The sequence below is a fragment of the Vanellus vanellus genome, assembly GCF_965231255.1.
Source record: "Vanellus vanellus genome assembly, chromosome: 13".
NCBI classification, from domain to species: Eukaryota; Metazoa; Chordata; class Aves; order Charadriiformes; family Charadriidae; genus Vanellus; species Vanellus vanellus.
Window position 1 is genome coordinate 10488787 of NC_138918.1, and position 27433 is coordinate 10516219.

Here is a 27433-nt window from a genome sequence, read left to right on the forward strand (position 1 = left end):
CATGGTGTTTGCTGCAGCGTTTTTGGACATGTGTTGATGGTGGGGGAAGTAGATAGAGGAGGGTAAGATGAACATCTAGGGGCCTCGGTGGTAAACTGCAGCAAGATGTAGGTGTGAGGCTGGTGAGCTGCTCTTTGCTGGGTGAGCTGCAGTCATCGTATTGCTGGATATTAGAGGTGAGGAAGGTGGGCTGGGGAACCTGTTTTGACTCTCTTTGCCTAAGTGACACTACTGGCCTGTGCTGGAGGCTGAATGGCCCTGGTGCTGAGCAAGCCCAGCTTTTGTGTGTGTGGAGCAGGGTAGGTGGGAGGCAGCGATGGTTTGGTGCAGGGCTGGTGCTCCAGTCCCTGTGAGCCAGCTGTGAGAGCAGGGTGTTACTTTAGTTTCAACATCTCCTTGGGGTGCGAGTGATTTCAAACGGCAAGCGTGTTTCTCAAGGTCCAAGGGAGGTTTGCAAAGAGGAGAACAGCTGTCCATCTAGGAGAACAGTGCTTTTGGGCAGGGATTCAATCACATCTAGGACTAATGTGGGATAACTTTTTTTCTGTAGCAGCAGGGCTAGCAGCATTGGGGTTACTTCACTTTCTAGAGGAAAGCTGAATTCTTCCTCTGGGACTCAAGGGAAAAACATTCCTTGAAACATTACCAAACTCCTGGCACATTGTGTGCTGGTGACGGCACTGCTGAATGCAATGGAGATGAGTGGCCGTTATTCCCAATATCCCTTCTCAAGTGCTTGTGGACAGTGGTAGTTTTTGGCGGTGCCAAAGTCACATGGAGCTCATCAAACGCTGTGCGTCAGTGCCTGGAAGAGATGGGCTCTATCTGGAAACTCAGTGAGGGTTTCCATGCTTCCTAGAAGCCGTGCTGCCACTGTCCTGTGCCGAGGGGCTGCGGTTCCTGGCTGCTCAAGGGGGTGCAGAGCTTACTGCTAATCCTCTACATCCCGAACCCTGCCTTGTGCTGGGGAAACCAGTGTGCAGGTTCTGGCTATGGTGTTTAGGCAGCTTCTTTCTGGCAGCCTCTGCCTGGATTTGGCTGGCAGGGGGGACTTTGTGACATTTGGTCCTAATGGAAGGGGTCTAAAATGCCCTCACCTCGTGCTGTGTCTGCCGTGAAACTGAGAAGGTGGCTTGTGCTGTACTAGTCTGGAAGAGTGAATGCATCCTTCTGTGTTTCACACCAAACAAACTGCTGGGACCGCGACTGATAGAATTGCCATACTGACTTTCAGTGAAAAAACCCCCAAAAAACCAAATAAAACCAAGCCAAACAAAAACCACAAAGCAAAACAAGCAACTTGAGACACAAAAACAATGAAGCTTTTTAAAGGGGAAAAAAAGAGCCCTGGGTGTGCTGTAAGCCACATGCCGGCTCCTGAGGTCTGGACTTGTGCTGTTGGGAAAAGCAAAGCTATCAAGACCTTATTTGGTTGTTTGGGGGGTTTTTGAGCCAGGTTCACACGTTCCTAGGAAAATAGTGTGTTGTATGCTTTAGGCCAGATGCTGGTGGCACAAGCTGGGAGGTGAATATCTGGCTGTTAAATGTAACTAATAGTGAAAAAATCACATTTGGGAGCCTCCGTGGAGCTCTTTGGAAAAAAGCAGAACGATTTAAGGCTGCTCCCGAATGGGTGCCGCAGGACAGAGCAGGCAGGCGATCCCACTGACAAGGCCCTCCGGGCTGGCCAGCCCTGCGGGCGAGGGTGAGATCCTCGGGGAAGATGCTTCTTTTGCCCCTTGTTAACACCCTCTGCTCCACTCCAGCTGCTGTGCGTGCTCCAGGCGCAGCCCCGGGTGCGTCTCCTGCTTCTCCGGGCCTTTCTGCAGCACCTCAGTGGTCCCCTGGACTCTTCCGCGTAGAAGGATGCCAGCGTGGAGGCAGCAGTGTTTATTTGGTGGTTGCTGGCAGCCTTCTGCGAGGCACACCTGTGCATTTGGTGGCCGGTGCGTTAGAGATGGGATGCTATCTGGATTAGTCCCCGCATGCAAGGAGCTGCGGCAACTGAGCCCGTGTTTCTCTCTCAAAGCCCTCCATCCTCTCACCTCCAGAGCTGTTTCACTCAGCTTTTTGCCTCTGCTGTGGGAAAGCTGTGAACAGAGGAAGGTGCTGATCTGTGGTTGCCGGTTTGAGACACCCTTTGGGGTTCTGTATGGGCATTTTGGGCCATTCCGCCTTGATTTTTCCAGGACTCTGAGATCTTCTGCCTTAAGGAAACAGTTAGTGGCTTTAGAAATGGTTCTTTGCCTTCCTGCTATCTTGATGTTGTGTGGGGAAAGAGCCTGCTTGCTCCAGCCTTCCCTGTTCAGCCATCCTGAGAAGGTTCGAGAGATTTGGCAGGCCATCCCATGGCGGAGAATTTTGGTGTTTAATTGCACCATCTGTTTTTCCTCTCAGCTAATGTTTGCCTGAAGGCTCTTGAAATGCAAACAAGGCCAAACCGTACAAAGCTGGAGCAATGCGCATGAGTAAGGGCTGTGAGAACTGGTTTTAGGCTTATTGGAGCAATCGAGAGAACTGTATTGTGGCAGAGCAATGGAGAAGCTGGAGCACCTTCTGGTAGGAGGTCTGGAATGTCAAAGTGTGTCTGGTGTGAAATGGCAGGAAACATCCCATTTTAGAAGTTCTTAGGAATTCCTTGAGAAGGCCTTGAAAAGGAATTCCTGGATGCCCTGAGCTGATTCAAAGGAACTACTTCCTTTAAAGCAATCTGGGATTTTTTTTTTTTTTTGAGTTTTAAATCTTTTAATCTAAATCTAAGCTAAATCTTTTAATTTATATGATTTGTGAAGTATATGGCAGAATAATTTTGAAATGGAAAACTGATGGGGAAAAAGTATTTTTGCAAACTTTCTGGAGATGAAACTGGGAAAGTCATCCAAATCAAAGCATTTCTATAGAAAAACTCAGTTTCACAAAACAGCCTTTCCTGTGGAAATCTGTGCAGCTGGGGAGTTCCTGGAATGGTGTGTGTGAAGCAGGCAGAGGGACACTTGGAAGGAGATGCTTTCATTAAAACATTTCAACTGAACTGACACGAATCATGACCCTAAATTTTGCATTGTAAAAACCCTCCCTGCACATTTTGAAGATTTGGGGTAGCTTTGTACAAGCATCCAGTAGACTGGAAACAGCCAGAGACCGGCAGTAACCAGGCGACGTGGGTTGGATGAATTTTCAACCGTTGTTTAAGTGTCACTTTGTCAAAATCCTTTTGGACACTTTGCTTCGTGGCTCGGATCCTGTCCTTGTGCAGGACGGCTGGGCGCCTCTGGAGCTGCTCTCAGCAGGGTCTGGTATTACAGGCGATGTCTGTTTTGCCTGGCACCAGCCAAGCCTGTCTGATTAGTCGGAGGAGAATTGGATGGCAGCGCCGAGTGACAGCTATTAAACCGGGCACCTGTGGATCCTGCTCAGTATGCCTGTATGCTACAAGCCTACACAGGTTTCCACAGTGTCTAGTACCAGCAGGCAATATTGGTGTCATACCTTGGACTCGGACAACATAATTATCGTCACACCCCACACTCCTACCTCAGTGTGATTTGCTGCCAGTGTTGTATTAGCAAAAGTGGGAGAAAAAAACAAAATCCCATGTTTCCAGTGTACAGATAGTAACAGAGATGTTTGTATGGCAGTTGTGACTGGTGTAATCTTGGTTGTTAGACAGCTTTAAGTGGGATTTAAAACAGTCAAAAATGCCAAAACAAATAGCAATGAGATAGATGGTCTATTAGGCACAGCTCTTTTGAATCGCTCAGTGCAGGAAGACTTTTACCTTGTTTGTGATGCATTGGCAGTGCTAAACTAGAGAAAAAAAGGCTATGGTCCTGGCAGGACATGCCGCCAAGGAATGGGCCAGCACCAGACTTCAAGTCTAGCAGCAGACAAGGCTTTTAAATAAGCTGTATCTGCTCAGCGCTTCCTTGGCTGTTGGGCTTGGGCTTCACCCTGTTTGGTGCCTCGTGCAGAGGGAAGGTTCAGCGCTGTGCTCCGAGCCTGGAGCCCAGCCAGGTTCTCACCTGCCCTTCCAGTGAGCTAGAGAAACATGATCCCAGAGACTGGTCGTTACGCTTTTATCTTTGCTTGATTGCTTGGTTGATTTTGAATTTTTTCCAGAGCAGGACCTTTGTCCTGCTTTTCAGTCATTTTAATTCAAGGGGGATATAACTATCAATAAGGAAACAGGGAGGTATATTCACCCTTTGGTCCCAGCCCAAGCTACCAAGATCCCCAAGCTTCCAGGGGCCTGCTCCTTTCCAGTCACTGCTATTTAATGCTTGGGCCACTGGAGCTGAGATGCCATTCACACCTTCCAGGCATGCGGATATATTGTGCAAGGAGCTTTTATCAACAGCTTCGTCTTTCTCACTTGAAATCCCCATGTGAACCCCAGTGAGAGGATATGTGGCCATTGGGAGAGGGACCACAGCAAAGCAGACAGCTAGAGGCAGGTGATGCGTGGGAGGACACGTGTTCCGCTAGCAAAAGGACAAGGATATCTCCTATTCCGGCCAAATGTGGCAGGTCTTCTTGCCTCTTCTGGGAACAGAAGCCCCTTTCCTATCTCCAGCAATGACATTTGCACATGTGACATTCAACAGAGAAAACTGTAATTGCATAAACTAATGATTTGCTGAGGATGAGCTTTCCCAAGGCTATGTAAAAAATGGCTGGTGTTTGTCAGCGACAGGTAGATGAGGAAAACAGAAGTTTCAGGGCCAGCTGGTTTATGTATTTTTCTGTTAAGTCAGTCTGCTGTTGGTAAAGGTCTAATTGACCAAACTCAGCCCTGGGAGTCCTGGCTGTGCAAGGCGGCCGCCTCCTTACAGCCATCGTTTGCCTCAACTTCCCCCAGTCTGCTGAAGGCATTTTCTCTTGTACTCTTATTCGCTGGTTTTATTTCTGCCCATATAATTACTTATTCACTTAGTTCCTAAAGAGAAAAGAAGCAAACCCAAGCAACTTGGATGGAAAGACAGACGAAGAGCTGCTGCTGCTGTACTGGAGATCGTCGGGAATTAATTTCTGACATCCTCGCCTTGGTGCAGTCCAGACTTCATTAAAGCATTTGCAAAACTCCTCCTGGAAGTCGAGCATGCAGCGGAATAATTTGCGTCTCCCTATAGATTGAAGCGGTATCTGCCTCTGGGTCTGGCTGGTCTCATTTAGGAAATGTTTGTGTTGCTTGCTGCTGCACGGAAGGGACTCTTTGTACTATCTTTTGCATAACAAAACGGCGTATGATTTCAGCAGGGCATATAGCAGCAAACTGGCTGAGGAAGCGGCGAGTCCCTGCCGCGATTTGTCCAATAGATGGAGAAGCAGAGTGGGAAGATGACGGGACAGTGCTCATGGCCATGAAAATAGGATCTGAGCTTGGTGCTTGAGCGTCTAGTATAAAGAGAAAGATCTTGGCCGCAGAGCTAAATGGATGGAGCTGGGCATAAAACTGTCAACAGGCTGTGCGTCACCCCCAGGACCTGTATCTCCCCTGTGCGCGTGATGCGGTGCTGTGATTACTGAAGGACACCCAGAGCCTTACGTGGTGTTTTCAGATCTCAATCAGCCAAATAAACAAGCTGAAGTTACGGTGAACTAGTTGTGATGGTCTGACCTGGGGAAAACGTGTCTCTGCAAACGCCTGGTGCTGCCAGCCACGTGGGCTCCCCTGGGAAGCAGCCGGGTGGGAGCTACACCAACATGCGATTTAATTTTGTTTTCACTAGAAAAGGTGGGAGCCTGTTAGGCTGCAGCGAGATCGGTGAGATGAGCCAATAGTAATAAACACTTCCAGGAATTTAGCTCTTTGCCGTCTCTTGAATGGATAATGCACACGCAGCAGGTCTGCTGGAAATCAGCCTGCAGTGGCTTTGGTGGGATGGGCAATTACCTGCTAGAGCTACACCGCAGGAAAACTTGTTCTAGTTTTGCTAAATATAGCAAATAATACCCAGGGCATGAGACGTGGATCGTGGGATGGACAACTGATCTAATATGCTGCTGGGAACTTGCATTTTGGCCCGGGTGCAAACTGTGGCGTTAACTCTTTCAGATCTCTGCTGGGGCAGCATGGACTGCTTCCTCCAGTGTACACGGAGTCCCACGGTATTAGACATGCCATTATTCTCACTTACATGCACATAATTATGTGTAGCAACTTCTTTTAAATAGTTCAAGGCAATGTAATGACTGTAATTAGGCTGCCATATACAACATAAAAAGAAAAAAAAAATCCCCAAAACACAGAACGCATTGAGCCGGGGCCTTATTACTAAGAGAGTAAAGTTTAAAAACCTGAACGTTTATTATGTGTTTTATGAAAAACAGTGGCCTAGCACCAGCTGTCCTTTCCTGTGTGTTTTGACACCCCCGGGTATGACTGGTGGTGCAGAGGCGCTGGGGCTGCAGCCGTCCCCTCTCGCTCCGGAGTGATGCTTCAGCAATGATGGGTCCCTGCGGGGAACGTGTCCTGGGCGGGCTCTGCTAAAAGCCAGATACCTCCTCTTCTTGAGCTCGAGGATTTTCTGCAGAGCAGGGTCACTCCTTTAGCGAAAAAGAAGCAGCAAACAGCCCGTGCAGTGGCGTAGAAGCCTACAAAAGTGAAGAAAGCCGAAGGGTCTTGCCCCAGCAAAGCCCAGCTTGTCACTCTTCCCTCCCATGGAGCACCATGCTAGCACTAATCCGCGCATGGCGGCCAGCCCAGGCTTTAGCAAGCCGTGACTGCTGCGCTGGGTTTATTAGCCGGTTCCCATAGCACTGCCCTCCCCGGGCAGCCTCTCTTCCTCTGTGCTTGCCGCCATCCGACCTTTTGGAGTGACTTGTTGACTGGGAGGGACTACTGGGTGTTTACAAGGAACTTCACTCCCGTTTCAGCTCCCAGGCCCACAATGGAAACACCAACGTGAGTGAATCTTTAAGTAAACAGTCAGGCACTGGAGGGGAAGGATAGAAACCCTGAATAATGACTGAAATGTCAGACATTTATTATTAAGTTGGTCCTGATGTTGACAGCTGAGCCCATTAAAAGCATTCTTGATCAAAAAAGCCAAAGGCAAACCTGATTCTTAAATAACCCTGTTGTTCTTTTTGGCCTAGTTTTTAAGGAAATAAAATGTTAGAAAATATTTACGGACATGAGAAATGTAGGATTTCGTCATGGCTGGTGACTTCCCGGATCTGCAGGGGGCAAGGACAGCAATTAAAGAGCAGGAGGGCAAACAAATTCTCACATCTCATTTGCAGAGATATTGCGAGTCGTAGAAGTCGAAGCATGCATTTTTAGGGCTGGAAGAGCAAGAAGTCACCAGGTCTCAGCGTGAGGCTTTGAGGAGCTCTGAAGGCCTTCAGGATGTTAAAGGAGTAGTTGTGAGGGAGGCCGAGGTTTGACAGACTTGGCTGGGAGCTATAAAGGTGAAGGTGCTGTGTTGTGTGTCAGTGAAGGAGAAATGCCAAAGAACTGCTCTGAATAATGCATGTTCTTTGCATGTCAAAGTCTGCTATGAGAAGGCTGGTGGAAAAGTCTCGATGGAGCTTACCCTAAGCATCAGCCATAGATTTCAGGTTGGATTAGGGTAAGAATAGAGGACAGCATTAAGAACAAGGAGAAGGAGAGAAAATCTGACCTAGCAGGAGAGATGAAAAGGAAGAAAATTGTTTACTGAAGATTGAAGCTAAACAGGATAAGTGTGAAGCTCTTCAAATGTGTAAAAAGCTACTGAAAAGAGGAAGAAAATGCTTTTTTCTTTGTTTCTCATGGGTGGAGAAGATGTCATGAGTGTAAGCCAAACCAGAAAGACACAGATGCTGGGAAATGGTTTCTTGGGGAAGTTGTAGAAATTCCATTACTGGAAGCCTTCGAAAAGAAACTGGAAAAGCACCTGATACAGATGGTTATGCTTTGAGCTCCTTAGGCTTTTTCAAGCTTTATTTTTTATGAGTGCATTAATTTGTGGTTATTACCATGATGATAGAGAGACAGCACAGCTGTTGATGGCATTTTGGAAGGATTCAACTCCAGAGCTGCAGAGTCAGACACTGCCAGAACTAGCTCTGAGGACAAAGTCCTTAGCCGAGACCACAGGCCTTGGTTGGTGAGTGTTGGGTAGAAAATGGAAGCCGTGAACAAAGAAAAGCATCTCTTGATATTTAATTAGGTTCCTTATAAGTAAGTGGGAGCACACCAGACACTTCACCGGTTTCCCTGTGGTTGGGCACAGACAGATTTTGCTGACTCTTGGGTTCAGGAGGGGTGACAGAGTGTGACCAAGGCCTCTAGCCCAGCTGACGTGATTCAGATGGGTCTCTGGGGACAGTTAAGCCCCGCTGTATCCAGCCATGCAGATGGGGATGTGACCCCCCCACCAGGGAGCAGTCCTGCCAAGATAACTCCTGTCTGGCTCTGCTGATGGGCACGTGTTCCCCCTGAGTCCTTGACCAGGACTTTGAATTGAGGCTGTGCAGGGGGTTGCCAGGCCCTCAAATCTGCCAGCAGAACTACCCAAACTGCTTAATTTTGAGGTCAGACCGGGGGAACTGGGAGGATATGAGCAAATGGCAGTCCCTTGTGTGACAGTTCACATCTCCACACATCTCTCATGTTCACGATTCCCCTGGGAGCTGCACAACTATGTTCTCTTGATGAAGGACATATTGTGCTGGAAGCACAGTGCTTGGCTAGATGGACCTTTGGGGCTAAAACAGCCATTCCTATGTACTCATTTAAATTTCATTGATTTTTCTAAAGAATTATTTCTCCCTTGATGGTCTGGAAATAAAACCTCTTGCCCTGACTGGCGCAACAACCTCATGGTTTCTATCTATTGACAGGCGGTTTTCACACTCTGTCTTAACATGGGCAAGCTCCTCTTCAACCCGCTCAATCAGAGAAAGAGAAAATTACATTTATGCACCTCCTGCTGCTTCCCATTATGTTCCCCCCCCGTCCCCGACTTTCCAGGGGCAGGTGTTAGTGCAAGATCCCATCTACAGGCTGGCCAGTGAGTTACCCAGCATCAGGTTTTCACAGGAATATCTCCTGATGTGGGCAATGCCCAGTCAGGCATACTGCCAGGCTACAAGTTTGCAGTGATATTTTTAGTTTTCCTCTGAGGTTCCTTTTTTTTCTCTCTAGCCTTATCTTGGCTGAAGGAAACCAGCTTGCCTGGCTACTCTTTGTGCCCCAGACTGATTTCTGGCTTATTTCTCATGGTGCAGGCAAATGTGTGCAAAGCAAGTGAGGACATGGAGTTGCGCTGACCCTTTTGTGCAGTGCCCGCGTGTCAGGCTGGTCACCTGGAGTCTAAGTCTTGCTTGAAGGATTTTCCAAACTCAAGTGCTTTGAACAGCAGCAGCAGAGAGGTTGTGTGGAAGCTGGTATGATGACCCCACAGGTCTATGACAGCAAGTTGACTGGACTACTGAAGGATAATTCCAAAAAGGTGCTATTTTTCATCTGTCACTTTGGTTAGGACTTTTCTGGCAATTAAGTATATATTAAATGCTATTGTATATACGGGTCAGTATTTTGGATAGGGAAGCATTCCTAGGTTTCAGAATTGCAACCACACTGTTTCCAGCACATATGGTCTCCAGCTGCAGTCCTTGAAGACCTGGCTGGTTCTGGAGCTTGTTTCCTTTGTTTGCATTTCAGTGGGTCATCCTGGAAGTGTTTTCCAGGAGCAAGTGAGAATTATGGACTTAGATTAGCCTCAAGATCCTGTGATGCACTATGTCACTTGTGGAGGCTGTACATACCTTCCACTGCCCCCGTTAACAAGAACTTGTTTGTATGGGAAAGTGCTTCTGCTGTCAGGACTGGTTACTGGGGTGACCTTGCTCTCATGAGCCTTATTTCTGAGAGTGGCAGTTCAGCTATGCAACTCTAAATATATGTTTCCTGGTCCAGATGTCCTATTTAGGCCAAAGCCTGCACTTCGCCTGTAAGAGAGTTGGAAAAGCACGGACCTGCCTTTGCAGTCAATTAGCTGCCTCCAAGGCAGAAATTATCTTTAAAAGGAGCTGGATTGGGGTAGGGAACATGTGTCAGAGCTGGAACCAGAAGAGGCTTGTCTGCCCTGGTGCCTATAGAGGTAAATAGAACTTTTCTTAATTGCTTTTTGGGATGTTAGTTGTAACCAGATAGCTGCTTTCCTTTGCCAAGAACTTGGGGATATTTGTGGCTCTGGCATAAGAAGGAACAGCAGAAACACTGGGGCACCCATTATAACCGAACCAGTTTATGCTTAATCTTTCAAACATTTTTTTCCAGAGAAAGGCCTTGAATTCTAGCTTAGTTTGTTTGCTATACTCATCTCCTTTGCACTGTCAGGCAAACTGGAAAGCTCAGGCATGTTGGTGACTGTTAGTGAGCACCAAAATTGGAAGCCCTTGTTGAATTGGGTGGCTGAGCTCACGGTCAGTGGCCCGGGAAGGGTTAGAGGGCAGAAATGCGGGTGTCTGTCCCAGGCTGTTTTAATTTGGTTTGCTTTAAGACACCATAGCCTGGTCTGCACGTTTCCTGGAGCTTTCCAGACAGGGTGAATGTGTGTGCTGTCCCCTAAAACATCCTATCCACAACGGCAGGGCAAGACTTACGCTCCACTCCTGTCTTGCACTTCATTCGCTCGGGTTCTGCTGCCGGTCGCAGGAGAGGAGCTAAGCCCTGGTGCAGATGTTTTCCTTCATCGCTGTGTGGCAGTGATGCAGGCGCAGTGTCCCAAACTGGCCAGGAAAGCCAGCGGAGACCAGGAGACTCATCACATCGGGCCAGCCCCTTACTCTTGGCAATGTGCACTGAACAGTGCCTTTAGCTAACAAATTCCTGTGTGCTTGTGACCAGGAGCAGGGTGAGGAAAGAGGAGTAACCCCCGCCCAAGCGCCAGGGCAGCCAGAAATGCTTTCAACCCAATAGCAACTGTGGCGACGCTGCTGCAGGTACATTTAGTGTCTTGCTGAGGCCAGATCCAAAGCCCCACCATACCCGCTGGTTTTGGCACACTTTGAATGAGGCGTTTGTGCCATCTCACTGCTGTGTGCATTAGCTTGTCCCCTACCTTCGAGCCAGCACGTGGCCAGGGCTGTGGGACATCTTTCTCCGCCCCAGCCATGCCATGCCTGCTTCCATCCTGCCTCAGCTCCTTCTTCACCACCGCATTTCAGCCCCTGATGGAACCAACTTGAGGTGTCCTGGCTTTCTCTTTCAGGACTTGGCATCCTACCGCTGGAGTTAAATGCCATCTGTGCCCGTGAGGACATTGGTGGGGGACGCAAGTGCCCCAGAGCATACTAGCGGGTGTATAGGGAATGGTGCTGTTTCCCCCATATGGATGCTGACTTCAGGGAAGAGGGCTGATAGAGGGTCTCTGATTAACGCATTGGATATTGGTCCCTGAGAGTGACGCCACCTGCAAGCTGGACACTTGCACTGACCTAATGTCTTTGTGGCTTCAAGCCACGTTGGCACCATCTGCCAGCAAAGGAGAGCTCCCCAGCACCCTGCGAAGCACTGGTGGGGCTGGATCTTCACATGCTTTCACGCCAGGCTGTGCTGGGAAGGACCTGACCTTCTCCCCGAGGCCAGCAGCCCCTATTGGGGTTAAAACCTCACACGTGGTTTTCCATTTGTGGCATCCTTTTGCAACTAGTAAAGAGCTTAAGTTTTTGAAAAGAACCTGCAGTCCAGCCCCACTGAGCTGTGCTACAACAACAGGTTGTTGTTCTGGCACAGGTGAAGGACAGGACCTCTGCCTGGGAGCTTTCCAGGAGTTGTGCTGCTTAGCTGGAAGGAACTTCTCGGCATCGAATCTACCCGCAGTGTTAATGCCGACTGTAGCGCCGGGAGGTCTCCGACAGTGTGCAGAGCGAGAGGAATCCAGCTTCACGCGCCAGCACCATGTGGAGTTGGCACTTCCAGCCCCTCCTGTCCCTTGCTGTAAGTGGAGTGTGCCTGATGCAGGATGAAGGCCAGAAAACTAGTGCAGAAACATTGGCAGGGCTGCCTCGCTGTCTGCGCTGGCTGCAGAGCACTTTGGATGCTTCCGATTCCTGGAAGCTTACTGTCTTTTGATAGAGAGAAATACAAACTATTACTGTCGTTTGACTTGTCTGTAACAGCTCAGAGACATTAGAAAGCAAAAGCTGAGATCCTCCTTCAAATTTGCAGCTCCAGTTGCGGCTATTTGCTCCGTGCCTGTGGTTATCGTGGTGCTTTCAGCCCGCCAGTGAGAAGTGTCCACTCTCTTATTTAGCGGTGATCCTGCTACAGCCCCACTAAGCCCTATGGACAGTCTGTATCGGTACAGAGCCACTTCCAGCTCATTCCCTTACATTTGCCAAGGACAGCTTTTTCCCCTAGGTAGCCTGAGCTGTGGTTTAGATGAAAGGAAATTTGCAGTTTAAAAGCGTCCTTCCATTTCAGTGAGACTTTTGCTTTGCAGAGAGTTAACGCTATCGTTTCCTACTCGGGTGGGACCAATTGGTATTTCCTTCTCTGCCTGCCCTCAAGCTTGGCAGCGTAACCCTCTAACATAGCAGTGCTGCTGCGCCGCGCCGGGCAACTGTCTCTCCGCGATGATAAAACTGTTTGCAGTCACTGGCACTCCTGACATCTCTCGTTGAGGTTGTCACAACAGCAGCAGCTGAAGTGGTTATGTAGGTCTGACGTGCAGACTTGACCAGGCTCCAGACCTCTGCTCTGCACTGGGCATGGGGATATCGCTGTCTGCACCTTCTGCAGAAGGCCAGATCCAAGGGGTGGCACGTGGCTATATCAGACAGAGCCTTTCGCCGGCAGCAGGCGGGTTCCCATGGGGTGGCCGCAAAGAGCAGCTCTTTGCCAAGTGGGCAAACTGGGTTTCATTCAGCTCCCCCCCCCAAAAAAGTCTCCTGGAACAGAACGCGCCCCATGGGAAGTGCCCTCTGGCAGCTGCAGCAAATCCAAGGAAGGCTCTGCTTATTTCCAGACTAGAAAAACAAATCTGATGTTGAAAATGTGGCTAAAATAGAAGCCGCCTCAGCAGAGAAAGGCTGGGGAAGACTGCGGTGGGCAAAGGTGGTGCCAGTGCTGCCCTTTCCAACTAGGTCTGAAAGCAGGAACATTTTCAAACTACCAAAAATCCAGAGCTGCTTCTCAGCTGCAGCCTTGCATGTCACTAAAGTCCCTCAGTCCAGTTCTAATCCTGACTTTGCAGTTCGCTATCATGACATTATAAAGTTAAATGCCAGCGATGGAAATAGATATTCCCTCCCAGACAGAAGCTTCAGTAAAGTCCTCCAGGAAGGGGAAGCGTTTCCCTGGCTGAACTTTACCAGAATTTTTGCTGGCAGAAGAGTCTCAATTTTAAAGAAACATGGTTTTCTGGTCAGAAAATGTTTCTCTGGGCTGTCTGTCCTCAGCTGTCTGTTTTTCATCACTCTTGTGACATTCGTAAGACTTGGCAGTACCCAGCGCTGCTTTGGAGGCACTGAGCAGGATGTGACCCCGCTTTGAAAAGCTTTTACCTGAACGGCAAATCCTGGCAAAGGAGTGCAGGAGAGATGTCCCTGGATGGCAGGAGGAGGGAGAGGAGGGGAAGCATTGCCAGCTGCAAACTGTCTGCTCCTCCCGTAGATGCGCTGGTGCTCCCCAGGGCAGGCAGGCGGGAGCTGGCACGGGGCTGGGCTGTGCAGGTATCTTGCTCTCTGTGAAGCCCCGGCTACCTTGTGGTTATTTTTGGTGTTTCCCTCTTTGTCGTTCAAACATTTGTTATTCTGAGCAACGCGGCAGTGGGGCAGGCGCTGCGTTGCTCCATGCCTGTGCTTTCTCAAGCTAAGCCCTGCATGTTTGTACCATCCTCCAAAGTCCTCCTTGCCCACCGTGTGCCTGCGAACCCCTTGGCCTTTCCTGCTGCCCTCTGGGAGCAGACAGAAGGGAAGGAGGAGAGAGGTGGATGGCTGAGCCCTTCCTGTGTTCTGGCGAACACCGTTTTTCCCCAGTTGCATCATAAAATGCGTTCAGGGCTCTCCCAAGCACCCTCTGCCAGAAGTGCTGCCCTTGGAAGGTGGCCTGAAAGGCTGCAGTTATTTAGACAGACAAAGAAAAGAAGAATTGAAGCCATTACCCTTCCTCCCGTCACTCTCCCTTTTGTGCTTTCCCCTGTCCCTGCCAGCTCGCCAGCACTGGGAACAGCATCACAGAGACACGGAGAGAGGCAAGCTGGTGTCTCAAAAAAGTCATGCTGGCTGCTGGCAGGATGGCTCCAGGATCTGCTGGTGAGCAGACGGCGGAGGAGCAGCTGGGATGAAGTGCTCCCCTCCTCAGCTTCAGGGAAGAACATTTATGGGGGCAGAAGACTGGGGTTTGGGCATGAGTCTCCTATAAATAAAACTAAACCCAGTTTAGGGGTCAGTAAAACACCTTTGCACCTGCTAAAGCTTCTGCAGATTTGCAATTCTTGAAACCAAAAATGGAAAATGGACAGGAACTGTTCCCTCCTGGAAATGTGCCACTGGCTCTGCCTAATGTGGCCCTGCTGTGCAGTACCAACGGGGTGGCCCTTGACCTGCTGCTTCCCATAATCTCAAGCCTGATATGGACCTTGCTGTGGAACGGATGTGGCTGACATTTAGCAGGAATGGTAGTTCTCGTCAGAACAGCGCCTGGGGAGATGCAGCCCGCCGCGCTCAACCATCCGGCTGATGTGACCTGCTGTTTTGCAAGCGCGGTCAGCACCTCACTTCATCGAAGAAATGCTCTTGGCTAATACTGGGTGATGTTTCCTAGAAATGGCATGGGCTGGAAAGATGTTTTGCTTGGCATAAGCTAGCCTCAGTGTCAGCCTCTCCAAGCGTTCTTCTGGGTGGAAGAAACCAACTTGGACGAGTTTAGAGCTGAGCTGGGTTTAGCCACGCCACAAAGTCCAAAAGTGAACGGTGTTAAGAGGCTCAGCCTCCCCTCCTGCCAGCCCCACTTGCAGAGACCTCTCCAGGTAAAAGCTATACTCTGTTTCTTGTGATGCAGCAGAATCAGAAGTATCCCGGCTGTGGGAGGCATACTTGCAGGATCCCCGTTGTGCAAAGATGTTAAGGCAATTTACCGTCCCAAGCCTATTTGAGGCTACCACCTTTACTGCATTAATTTTACATATAGGCAAAATGAGTCGTTTTTCATCTCTCCCTGGACCACAGACAGACTTGTTGGCAGATCTGGGAAAAGGAGCTTGTGCTGCCCCCCCTTCCAGCTGCATCTGGTTGCATTTGAAATTTCAAGCAAGCGCTAGAGCTTTCTCTCAGCTTGATCATGCTTTTTTTTTTTTTTTTTTTTTTTTGTTTCAGCCACTTCTCCAAGGAACATAAAGAGAACTCAAACACATCTTTCCAACCAAAGTGAAGTTCAGAATTTGCTAAGAAGCAAGCATTTGGCTTGCCTGAAATACAAATAGCCATTTACTCGAGGGCTTTAATTCATGGGGAAGTGCGAGAGGGTTCAACCCCCAGCCCTGACTGCTCTGTCCCAGGCTGTTTTGGGTTGACTCATTACAATCCTTTGGCACAAGCAGCGGAGTGCCCAGCTCTCTGGACAACAGCCAGTGCCAGGCAGACTCATCCCTCCAGCACAGGACCTGCGGGCAGACCCTCTGGGGCCACGCGTGTCCTTGCAACCCCCCAGACGGGGCGTGAGGTTCCTGCAGACCTGCCCGTGGATCCCTGAGGAGTGGCGGGCAGGGATGTGGGGAGGCTGAGCGCCTCGGCTACCCCACCTCAGCGGCTTCCAGCCTCATCGCAGGGCTGGACGGAGCAGCACCCACATCTCGCTGCCCGCCCGGGGGCCGCCCCGCTACCGCCTCCCGCCAGCTGCGGGATCCAGCTGCGGGCTCGGCTCCGGCATCGACACCGGCTCCGGCGGAGCAACAGCGGCCTCCAGTGCCGAAACCTCCTCCCTTTCTCCATCCAGGGACCAGCACCCCGCGTCCCGCTGCGCCGCATCTCCCGCCCCCCCCCCCCCCCCCGAGCCCGCAGCCCTGGGGCTCGGCATGGGGTGCCAGCAGCAAAGCTAAAGCTCACCAAGGCTGCTAGAGGAAAAGAGAAAAAAAAAAGTTGGGTTTTTTTTTTTTTTTCCCCCGGAAAAATGGGAAAAATTGAGCCTTTTTGGTTTTCCAAGGCACTGGGTAGCTGTGACCTGCAGGACAAGTCTGGGGCTGGTGGCTCTTACTGCACAGGGACCGTGTGATGGGGCACTGGTGTATGGACCACAGCTGTGGGCTGAAGACAGGTCAGCGTGGAGATGACTTGTTGGATTCTTCCTCCTGGCAAAGGCCCTGGAGTAAGGGCTTTAATGCCCTGTATTTAACAAATGTAACTGCAAGTCATGAGAATGCTAAAATCTTCTATTGCTTGGATGCTGGAAGTTTAGGAAAGGAAAACGAAATTCTTGATGCAAAAAAGAGCCTCTTTGTTATGCCGGAGCCTGACTCTCTCCTTGGGCATGTCTTAGCCCTGTCCCTGAGGCTCTGTCAGTTAATTGCTTACAGCTCTTTGTGAATGTTATCAAAACAAACTATATTTTTCGGGCATGTATTTTAAATGTCAGGGAAAGGGGTCTGCTGTGTGTGTAAGAAATCCCAGTGCAAGACATGGCAATGCTTCCATTTTATTAGGAGTTTGTATAGGTGAGGGACAGCTTTGTGCTATCTTCTCTGGAACCGTTGCGCCTTTTAGTTTTGGGCAGAGTCGGAGCGTGGAGAGGGCTTTTGGCACATTCCCCTGTTCTTTATACGCACATTAGTGTTTCTTTGCCTGGAAGAGAGGTTAAAAATGCTAGAAGATGCCTTCAGGTCCCTGGTACACAGAAGAGCCTGACTCAGAGGACAAAGAAAGAAAGGAAGGAAAATACTGTTTAAATCATTTAAGTGTTATTCACAGTAAGGCCACATACTCTTGACAATGAGTTCAGGGTTACCATGGACATGTGTTAATTAATTCCAATAAGCTCAAGAGCTGGTGCTTCCTGACACCTCCTGGCAGAATAATTCACCTCTGTGCTGTAGACAGCACTAAGACACCTCTAATGCTTGTCTGGCTGCAGACGATAAAGGTTATGACTTTGTTTTTTAGGGTTTTACAGACAAATGCCTGCCATTGTGTCTTGCTTGGGCTTGGGCCTGCTCCCAGCCTCCCCTCCTGATGGCTTCTAAAGCAAAAGCAAGGAAAATATTAAAAAGGCACCTGCAAAAAAATTTTTTTTTTTTTCCCATTAGTGGACATAATTACTGTGAATTGTTCCATTTTTTCGTGGAATCATGATGTTCACTTTGGAAAGACAAACCCATTTCTCAGGTGCATAGAGAAATATTGGTAAAATGATTTTCAAGCTGTTTTGTGTTTTGCAAAAAGCATTTTGCACGCTGGTCACAGTGAAGTGACCAAAGGCGACAAGTGAGACACAGCTGCCGCAGGGACCCACCAGATGCTCTCGCAGTAGTTATTCCCAGACTCCTTGCATGCCTCCAGCTCTTGTCAGACTGGTTGCACACACAAAACTGCAAATGACACTTCATCCTGCCTCTCGGCTATATGACTTTTCCCCATGGACCGAAGCTTTATAGATGAGGGCACTCCGTTTATCTCTCCCCTGAGACATTTGGCACCAGGCAGCTTCAAAGTCCTGGTGCCTGGCCCGGATCACCCTGAGCAGGAGACCAAATGGCTGCTGTTCCTAACCCCAAAATTTCTTCACTTGGCAACATTACAGGGGAGCTGCAAGGCTCAGGGCTTTGACTCAGCAGGAGCAGCACATTGCCAGTTGCAGCTGCTGAGAGCTTGCACAAATAGGAGTTCGAAGAAGCACAGCGCCTGTCAACACAAGGTGGGCGCAAGCACCAGCTTCCCATCCATCTCTTCCCTCCCCTGACTCCTGACCGGCTCTGGATACACCACTGGCTCAGTCTTGTTCTTTTTTGAACCCCAAACTTTCCTTCTTGTGACCACTGTGGTCTCCCATCCCCTCCGAAGCCATGCACCGCGCTGGGGGTCTGTAGCATCCTCGATGCCACTTTGCTCCCTGCATAGCTGGCTTTGAAGCCTTCCTCGCTCTCTTTACCCCGCTCCTGGTTTATGGCCAAAGCCCTAACGATGTTGTGTCTGATGAACCTCCCACCCCCATCTGTTGCACAATACAGCTGACAGCTGGTGCGGGGCTGCTGGCTTCCAGCATGGTCATTACCACCCTGCCATGCCGCGCCGGGTCATTAACCGTGGTGCCTTCGTTCAGGAGCTCCCACTCAGCGTGTCTCTGCCTGACTGCATCATCTTCAGCCTTAAATTGTAAAACCAGCATTTGAGCAGGCCAGGAGCGGAATATGGGGCAGCAGCCTGGGTTAATGAAGAAGGGACAACCAGACCATCAATTCTTATCCAGGCTCTTCTTCCTGGTGATCTGGACTGTGTTCCTTGTTACTGCGGAGTTAGCTGGGAGACAATGCTCCTAAAAGCAGAATTTGGCTCCGCAAGTCCACTCATCCAGGGAATTTGAGCTGGAATTTGAGCTCCTGTTAGAGATGTCTCTGCTGATGGCAGATGGGCATGTGAGCCTGATCACCAAAATTCCCTGCCTCCACCAGGTGAAGTCAAGGGTGAAGCTCCCTAAGCCCCACAGACTGAGGCATCTGCCTACAGATAAGCCTCAATCTTCCCAACGGAGATTTTCAAACTACCTAATAGCATTGAGTTGGAAGTAATTCCTTCACTTGTCTGACACAGAGTGCTTCCAATGTATAAATACACTCAAAATTACCTAGGGCCCAAGCCAGATGAAATGAATCGAGTCTTGCCAGACATGTCGCTAGCATTTGGACCTGGCCTTCTGCTAAGACAGTGCAATCTGGCACCAGCACAGATTAAATATAAGGCTCATTCTTAAAAATACCCAGAGCAAATTGTATCCTTTCATATCCAGAGAAGACAGAAAGTAGAGCTCAGCTATAAATTGCTGGGGTGAAAACCCATAGTTTTTCCTCAGCCACCACACATCTGAGGTCACCTGGAAAAATATTTTTCTGCCCGCATGCTAGATCTGGGCAGACTTTTCTGCCAGCAGTCTGAGCAATCGCTGCAGCTTGGCAGCTGCAGGAGGGGGGAGATTTTGGCTGTGCGGTCCCTGCTTGTGGGCAGCTCGTGTGCTGCGAGCTGCATGCGACGGACCTATTTCGCAGATGGAGTCCACATGCTCAGAGCAGCGGGCACAGCATCTGTGCGGGAGGCCAGATTCCTGCCAGATGTGCTGGGCTCCCTGCCCACGCTCCACCCAGCTGTATGCAAACAGCTTGCTTTCTAGGAAATCCCAGACATATGTAGTAGCCCTCATCTGCCTGATATTTAGACTTGCAGGAGGTCCAGATACTCACAGGTTCTGAAAGCACAGCAGACACTCGTTGCCGTATAGGAGGTTGTCCGTGCCACAGACGGGGTCAAAGATCTTTGTACAACCTTTTCCTAGGTCATAATTGCCACAAGCTGCCTGGAGACACAAAAGGGTAATGCTGAAAATATTAAATATGCTTTCAGTTTACCAAAGAAGCTTTGCATTCACAGGGAGGTGCATGTTTTGTGTATCTTGATAACCCATCCCAGCTTGCTCAGAGGTCTGCTATGAACTCTCAGAAACACTGGGACTGCCTGTCACCATGCTGTCCCTTGGCCAGCTGAACTCCACCTGGCTCCGCTGCACACCCTTAGGAGTGACATACCCAGTAAGTAATGCTCCATGGGCAGTGCCTGATCACATTCTTCCCAGCTTTTATTTTGATGCCACAACAATACCTGCTGTCACGCTTGCAAGTCAAAGAGCAATAGGAGCTCTGATCTTCTTTGCAAGTGACAGCAATATTCAGCTCTCTATTAACTGTTTTCCTCCACTGAGTGTGGGGAAAGGCAGTGGGAAACCAGTCCCATCACTGGGATTTTGCTGTGGCACAGCAGATGGAAGGAGGTTCCCAGGCACCGGCATCTTTGGGCTGCCAACCCGGCAGCTCACTATACTTCACTGTTATTTAGCAACGCTGGCCCCCCAGTGTATGGGTTAGTGCTGTCTCACCAAAGCAGGGCACACCCTTGTCCTACACAAAAATAGGATCATTCACCTCTGTCCCTCTGCCAGCAGCTCCATCCGCCTCAGCGTTTCCTAGAGAAAGGGTGGAGAGAGAGAGAGAAGACGCCTTAGCACCCATCACTTGGGCTGGTTTCAAGGGAGACCTACTAAAGATGCTTTGGCCTGAGGACTGTACGTCTTCCTCAAACACCTTTGTCCCAGCAAACAATTTCTTCCCTTGGATCTCCCCCATTTTGCAGCCGGTTCCCTCCCCACTGCATCTGCCTCTTTCCCCTGGCAGAAACATTGTGATGGTGCAAGGCCCTGTAAAGGTCAGATGCACTTCCAGTGGCTTTCTCTGCCAGCTGCCAGGGAGCAAAGGTGGCTTTCGTTATCTCTTATCACTTGTTCACGGGTAACTGAGAAACTCCTGCTGATGCTGGACTGGTGCTGGAGTAAGTCCAGAGTGATTTTTCTGGTGTCAGTGGGTTTGTACCACAAGGGAGCAGAGCAAAAGACAAGTTGCTGAAGATCTCTACTAGAAAGAGAAATGGGTGGACCCTGAGATCTCACACCAAAGCAGGTGGGAGCAAGCTGTGACTTTGGTGGGCTTCTCCATGGAGAAGCTGTCCCTGAGCTGACAGCTGGGATCACGTGGGTGGAACATGCAGTGGGTGTATTTTGCAAAACAGTCTGAATTTGTTTGGCAAAAGGCAGTACCGAGAAGAAGACCTTGGGTTGCTTCTAGATCCAGAAGTTATCTACATGGAGGATTTAGGCTACATCTACATTAACAGTGTGGCCCAATAGCAGTGGGTCTGTAGAGTGAAATGATTGGGTGCTGAGGACCTGATAGCCACACAGTTTAGAGTTTCAGGGATTGCACTTTGGACAAGCACTGGTCCAGACCCAGGAGCTGTAGCTCACTACATGCTCAGTTCATCTGAAATTAGTCCAGATTTTGTGCTCAGACAGCTCTGAAATGGCAACTGCCACACAGTAAATAGGATGACGAGGACTTGTTTCAGAAGCACCCTCCTGCTTTGAATGAACCCATGAATCAGAAATCCCTGTTGAGCAGGACCTGAAGAGCAGCAACAGCTCCTGTTCTCATCCCTCTGCACCATATGGGATTTTGAAAACACAGTTGGCTTAAACATTGACTTTGGTAGCGAGAGCTGCATTTTCCCTTGTATATATATATATGTTTCCTGTCTTCTTGGGTTTGCTTTCTTAAAACCAGAATAGCACCTATTCACTCTAAAAGAATTGCGCTGTCCTAGAAATCATCAGCTCCAGGCCAAATCCTGGCCCTGAGGGAACAGTGTCAGCCCAGCAGGTCTGCTCGTTTTTGGGAGCAGGTGTCAGGCACCCTTTTAAAGCCTTTGCTTTAGGGCTTGCTCCCAGACTACTGGTTTAATGCATGTTGGCCATTGCAGAGTTCTCCAGTATTCCCTGCTCAGGGCTGGGGCAAGGTCCCAGCACCAGCTGGCCTGTTCCCAGGCTCACCTTCCCACGTGATGGACCTGGGAGCTTTAGCGAGGAGAGGAAATGGCTCCGAAGGAAAATGTTCCACTCACCTTGGTAGCAGCAGAGTGCCAGGGAGAGGAGCAGGAATACACCAGTTGCCTTCATGGTCAAGGTGATACTTTACTGGGGACAGCAAAGTGAAAATGGGACACTTCTGAGACTCTCGGAGATCCTGTCTCCGGCAGCCTATGCTGGGATCTTTATAGATTTCCCCATCTCTGGCACCACCCTACATGGCCAGCTCCACCCCGTAGTCTTGTGACGACAACTTTAAAAGCATGGGGACAATACCAGGTGGCAAATGGCTCATTGGCGTGCGCCAGGATGAAAGCCTCTCTGAAGCCAATGGAGGTAATGATCCTTATCGCTGGCAAGGACTGGAGCTGCATCTCAGGTGTGGGAGAGAGCCTTGGGTCTGCACTGCAAGCTGGGAAAAAGTGACTTTGTACAAGAAGCAGATTGGGCAGGGCGGCAAGGGAAATACATGTGTTAGCAGGAGCAGTGTGGCTTTGATTAACGACCCTGCCACTGCCACTTGCAGGGCTCTGGGTGAAGGTGGCTTTGGTCCACAAATGCCTTTCCTGGCATGATCCGCAGAGCAGAGCTAGGGTGTCACAGCTCCCCTTCCCTCCCCAGACACATAGGGACAGCAGCAAGAACCACTGCCAGAGAGCTTGGATGTGCCTTGGGCTTGCTTGTGGCTACACATTCAGTGCTGTTATTTTGACTGCGCATCTCCCTGATTGCAGGCAGGCAGCCGAAACGAGCTCATTGGGTCAGATGCTGCTCCCTTCCCCTCTCCCTGCGTGCAGTTTGGAGTAAACCCTGGGGATTTCCTACATTTACTCCACCAATGGTGCATTGTGGAGAGGGGATCAGTCCCTTGGGTATTAGAAGGATTAATTAATGTTTCTAAAGCACTTTGATATCTCAGCCATAAATCACTGGAGAAGTGCAAAGCAAATTATTACTAATGGGGGCTTATGACTCAAAGACAGATTTTTAATTAGCTGAACAGGAAAAAGTCAATGCCAAGAGCAATTCAAGGAGCTGTTTGTGAGAGAGAAATTTCAGCTCAATCGGCAGCTGCTCCACTGTCCAAGGGAGGCCCCAGTCCGAAAGTGGTGCTGGAGGACGCTTTACCCTACCAGAAACATTCCTTGTGAGTCTGGGCTTCCCTCTGCTCTCCCTGGGATGACCTGCAACGTGAGGCTAAAAGAATGGCTTTTAATGGCATTTGTTACTTTATTCACTCAGAGAGCAGAGCTGGCTTTGGGTATGACCTGCTCAGCAGCTGTGAGTAGCTGGGCTGGATGCTTGGTGGACCTCTGTGAGCAAGCAACAGTCCTTTAGCGTGCCTGCGACAAAGATTGATGTGGTGTTATCACCTTCTGAGGAGCAAGGGAGGGAGGGATGATAATTTTCTATAGCTGAAAGAGGTTAATCTCGACCCAACACTGTCCCCTGTTGCTCCTCCAACACACCGGCCAGGTTTGCAGCATGAATAAAGCCAGTAAGTGCTTTCGGTCTCACGTCCCAAAGCTGGAAGAGGACTTAGCAAGAGCGTTGACGGTTATACGCCAGGGCAACTGGGGAAAAGATTTTTTTCTTCAATCTGTAACATATGTAAATAGAGCAGTGCTGAAAAGAGTTTCTCTGATTACCCTTGTTTGGGATGTGCCCACTCTTGGTAAAACACATTTGCACATTTTTCAGTTTAGAGATCCTTGCTGTAGCCAGGAAATGTGATAGTTTTGATTGTCCAGAAACAGAAACGTCTTTCCTCAGATTTCTTGGAAACATCCAGGCACATTTCAAAGCTCGAGTTTGATGGGTAGAGCCTCAATGTTTACGTGAGCTGCTCTGCAGATGGGAACTGTATTGGTTCCTGGGACATTTCAAATGTGTGTAATGCCACGGTTTTCTCCTTTCCTTCCTCCACAAGTCAGAGGTATCGAAGCAGAGACAGGCTGCTGACCTCCCCCTGCCTCCTGGAGAATTCTCTCTTCATCCTCTTATTGCTTAGGCTCCTGGTAGACTTGCACTGACTTAATTTCATGTTCGTAACCCCTCCCAGAGCTGTATGAGATTAAGTACTTTACTACTGAAGCAGGTTGAAGAAACTCCAGATTATGCAATACAATGGACCGAATTTAATTATTCCACAACGAATTAAGCCAAACCAACTGATTCAAGGGCAGTTGCCTCTGCCAAAAGAAGAATCCAACGTAGGCTGCTAACACTGCTGCAGCCAAACAGCAGTCACAGCAGGTTTTTAATGCAGTTTCTCTGTTAGCAAGTGCCCTTCTTTTCCTAGTGCCTCTGCTGACATCTGCGTGTTTATGAGATGCCTTCAGAAAATGTGGGATTTCAGGGCTCCTCCCCCCTGATTGACATCTATTCTATATCCTTCAGGAAAGTCAAGCAGAAATGCTTGGGGCTTATTTGACTGGGAGGAATGAAAAAGAGCTGCGAACTGCTATTGCGCTGCGTGCTCCTGGTAGAAGGAGCCGGGAGATGTCTTCAGCAGTGTGGGCTTTCTCAGGATATGTCACCTTGTCAGAGCAGCGTGTTCCTCCAAACACATCAGCTGGAGGAGTAGAGAAAAATGAGTCAGGCGGCTCCGCCAGCCGTGCTGTGTGACTCGCTGAGCGCGGCGCCCATCGTGGAGAAATGGAGAGGAGAGGCAGGCCCCAAAGCAGATGCGGGCATGGGACGGCTTTCCCTTGGTCGCCTTGCTGGGTGATGGCCACCACACGCAGTGTGGGACAGAAGACCTCTGCAATTGCTGATGGTGTCTTCTCCTGGCTTCTGGAAGGCACTCGGAGGAGAAATGGATGCCACACAAGGAATGCAGGGGAGGCGTGGTGGGTAAGGAAGTAAGCTGAACCAGCAGGTGTGCCTCTCGGTGGGTCAGCAGGAAGAGGTGATTCTCCTTCTACAGAAGGAATGTCTGCATCATCTTTTTGAATAGCTAAGTGTTGCAAAGGATTAAAAAGTTGCATTGCAGGGGAATGAAAAATTTTGGAACCTACCTACTTCCCTGTGATGGCCCATCCACAACAGGCTGGAGGAGCACTTGTTGTACCAGGGCTGGAATTTGCTTTTTGTGAAGACTCGATGTACAGAGAGAAGCCATTGGTGCCCTGAGGAAATTGCAACAGAGTCACCAGAAAAGCATTCAAAGATCACGAACCAGACCGCGATGATCATGAATCACAACTTAGAAGCTACAAATGGTTCTTAAGCCTCTTCAAAATAATGGCACTTACCAACAGGCTCGTTTGGGGCGGTTCACATTTTCCAGCCTTCTTCTGAACCCGAGAGAGAGAACGGGCTAAAGGAGCAGAGCTCCTTTTGCAGTCCCAGTGCCTGGGAATCAGGGCAATAACAGGGAGATGTTGTGACACTTGGTACAAGCTCATGCTTGCTGAGGGTGCTGGGGCTGTATGGGAGCTCATCTGCTGGAGAGTTCAGGCAAGGGGGGACCCCTTGGCCAATGGTGTCCCAACCCCTGCTGCCAAGGAGTGGCTGTGTGGCCAAGATCTGCACCACAGCCCTGCACTATTGGCATCGCTCTCAGTCCCTTGGTGGAGGTTGTGGGGACCTTCCTTGGGATATAGGAAGGGAAGGAATCTTTTGGGGACCTGCAGGAGGATCCTCAGTGCTCAGGATGGTCAACAAGGCAGGTTTGCTGCTGCACTGCAATGGATGGGATGAGTGGAGGTTGGAGAAAGGCTGATGCAAATGGGAAGCCCAGGGGTGTCACAAAAGACAGTTCCCAAAATGCTCAAAGCTCTCTTGGGTCCGGAGAGCTGCTTGTGTTGGATTTAAAGGCTAAAAATCCCCAAAACTCTGTTACCTCCTGGGTTTGGCAGGTCTGGATCTTGCAGGTGTACCCAGGACCTTGTCTATGGTATCCAAGATTTGGTTTGAAAGCTGTTGGTGCAGACAGTGCAGAAGAACTGCACTGGGGAGGAGGTCATCTGTGCATGCAGGAGCCCACGGGGAGATCTGCAAGTCTCTGAGAGGAAGGGGGATGGTGCAGCTGGATCCATTCAGGCATGGCAGACAGACCAAGCCATTTTGCATCAGCAAGGTGAGAGTGAGCCGGTGTGCAGGGATCAGCTGCTCTTGTATCCAGGGGATACTGCTCAAACACTGATTTTTCCTGCAGAAAAAAAAAAAAAAAACAACCAACCATAATTTGGTCCATAGTGATTTTTGTCTTGGATTCTTTCCCATTAATGCTGAGAAAGCTATTTTGTTGCTCTGGGTCCATGGAAGATATTGAACACTCTGACAGTTTAGGAAAGGGATCCTGTGAGTAGCTGCTGTGGAAACATCACTTATTTTCTCCAGCTGTAGGAGACTCTTTGGAGCCCAGGGCAGTATATCAATTTGTTTTCTCTTCTGTCCTGGAAATGTTGCCCCTGGGGCCCCTGGTTTCTGGGGAGGGGGCTCAACATAGCTACAGGAGAAGCTTAACAAATGATAATTTCTACTTTTAGTAAAGCTTCTGTTTGTTATCCTTCAGCAAGGGCAGCATGTCCATGATAGCGACGTTTGGAAATCTGCAGGCATTGGCAGCTTTGCCTGAGGATGGGTATTGCTGACAACAGTGTCTGAAGACAAAGGCATCACATAAATCATAGCTCGTTGGGTTGTTCAGAAGAGGCCGTGTCTGAATGCCAATCAAATGCTTCCTGAGGAGGATGAACGTGCTGGGGACAGGCAATGTGCTTGCAAGGATTACTGGCTGAAATTGGCTGGGGTGCAATTGCACAGCTCCCTGGTGGGGTGGCCAGTTCCCAGCCCAGCTCCTGGCCCATTTGCCTGTGCTCTCCCACCGCTGCAGTGACACCAAACCCCACGGGCTCAGTGCACAGAAACCTTCCCCCCATCTCCTGTGCCTTACTGGGTGATGGCACATGGCCAGTGGGAATAACTCTGGGCTGTGGTCAACTCTGGTCACAGCGGTGGCCCTGGGGCTCTGTCCCTTGCAGATGGGACAGCTGCTGCCACTAGCCACAGAGACCGTCCACCCAGGAGCGATCCTGGGTCAGGAACAGTGCAGGGGGTGCTGCATCCTGGCAAGGCTTCCTCCCCAGTCACTTGTGCCCCTCTCCTCAGCTCCCGTGAGGTATCTCCATGGGATGCGGAGGCAGTGGGAGCACGTAGGGCTGGTCACCCAAGAGCTGAAACATCAAGCTCTGCTCTTCTTGCTTTCCCTGACATTATTGGAGAAAAAACACTGTTTTTCCCACTCCTACAGAAGATGCCAAAAGCAAAGAATTCCTTCATGAAATTGCTTCTTTATTAAATCCTATCTGCCTCCCGCCTCCACATCCAACTGCCCCTGCGGCTGCCAGAGAGATCCAGGGCAGAGTGATTAAGCGCTGTGGCAGATAATTGGGCAAACACAGTTTTCAATCTCCTCCAGCAAAGCACTCCCTCTTTCTCTGCACTGGAAGCAGCACCCCCTGCCCACTCCTTTCACACAGCCAAACAGGATGGGAAGGATATGGTATATACCTTCCTTTCGGGGTCACAGTCTCCGGGATGAGGGATCACAGACTGGAGGGTGATCTGGTCTGATCCGACCTTCTGCATAGTTTGGGCCAGCTCTGCCCCTGCTCCTAAGGACCACACGTCCCTTGTCCAGGGCTGGAGCTTGCTCTGAAGTGTGTGTGGGGTAACTTAACATAGAGCTCTGGTATTAACCACTCTTGATAAGGATCCTGGATCTCTATTGCCCTGTCCTGTTTGGATAAAGGATCCTGTCTGCCTGCAGCCATTGTTGCCTCTAGGCCCCCTTCCCTCCCCCTTCCCCCGGGTGAG

General features: G+C 49.8%; 1 protein-coding gene across 1 annotated transcript; it reads right to left on the reverse strand.

Annotated features, from left to right (window-relative positions):
* Positions 1–16691: 16691 nt before the first annotated feature.
* LOC309677415 (pancreatic secretory trypsin inhibitor-like) lies at positions 16692–21697 on the reverse strand (the record flags this gene model as incomplete). The annotated part of the gene is made up of 4 exons (XM_082490212.1): positions 16692–16773; positions 19380–19492; positions 20115–20155; positions 21643–21697. The coding sequence occupies 4 exons, from the start codon at positions 21695–21697 to the stop codon at positions 16692–16694; spliced, it is 291 nt and encodes a 96-aa protein (XP_082346338.1).
* Positions 21698–27433: the final 5736 nt, after the last annotated feature.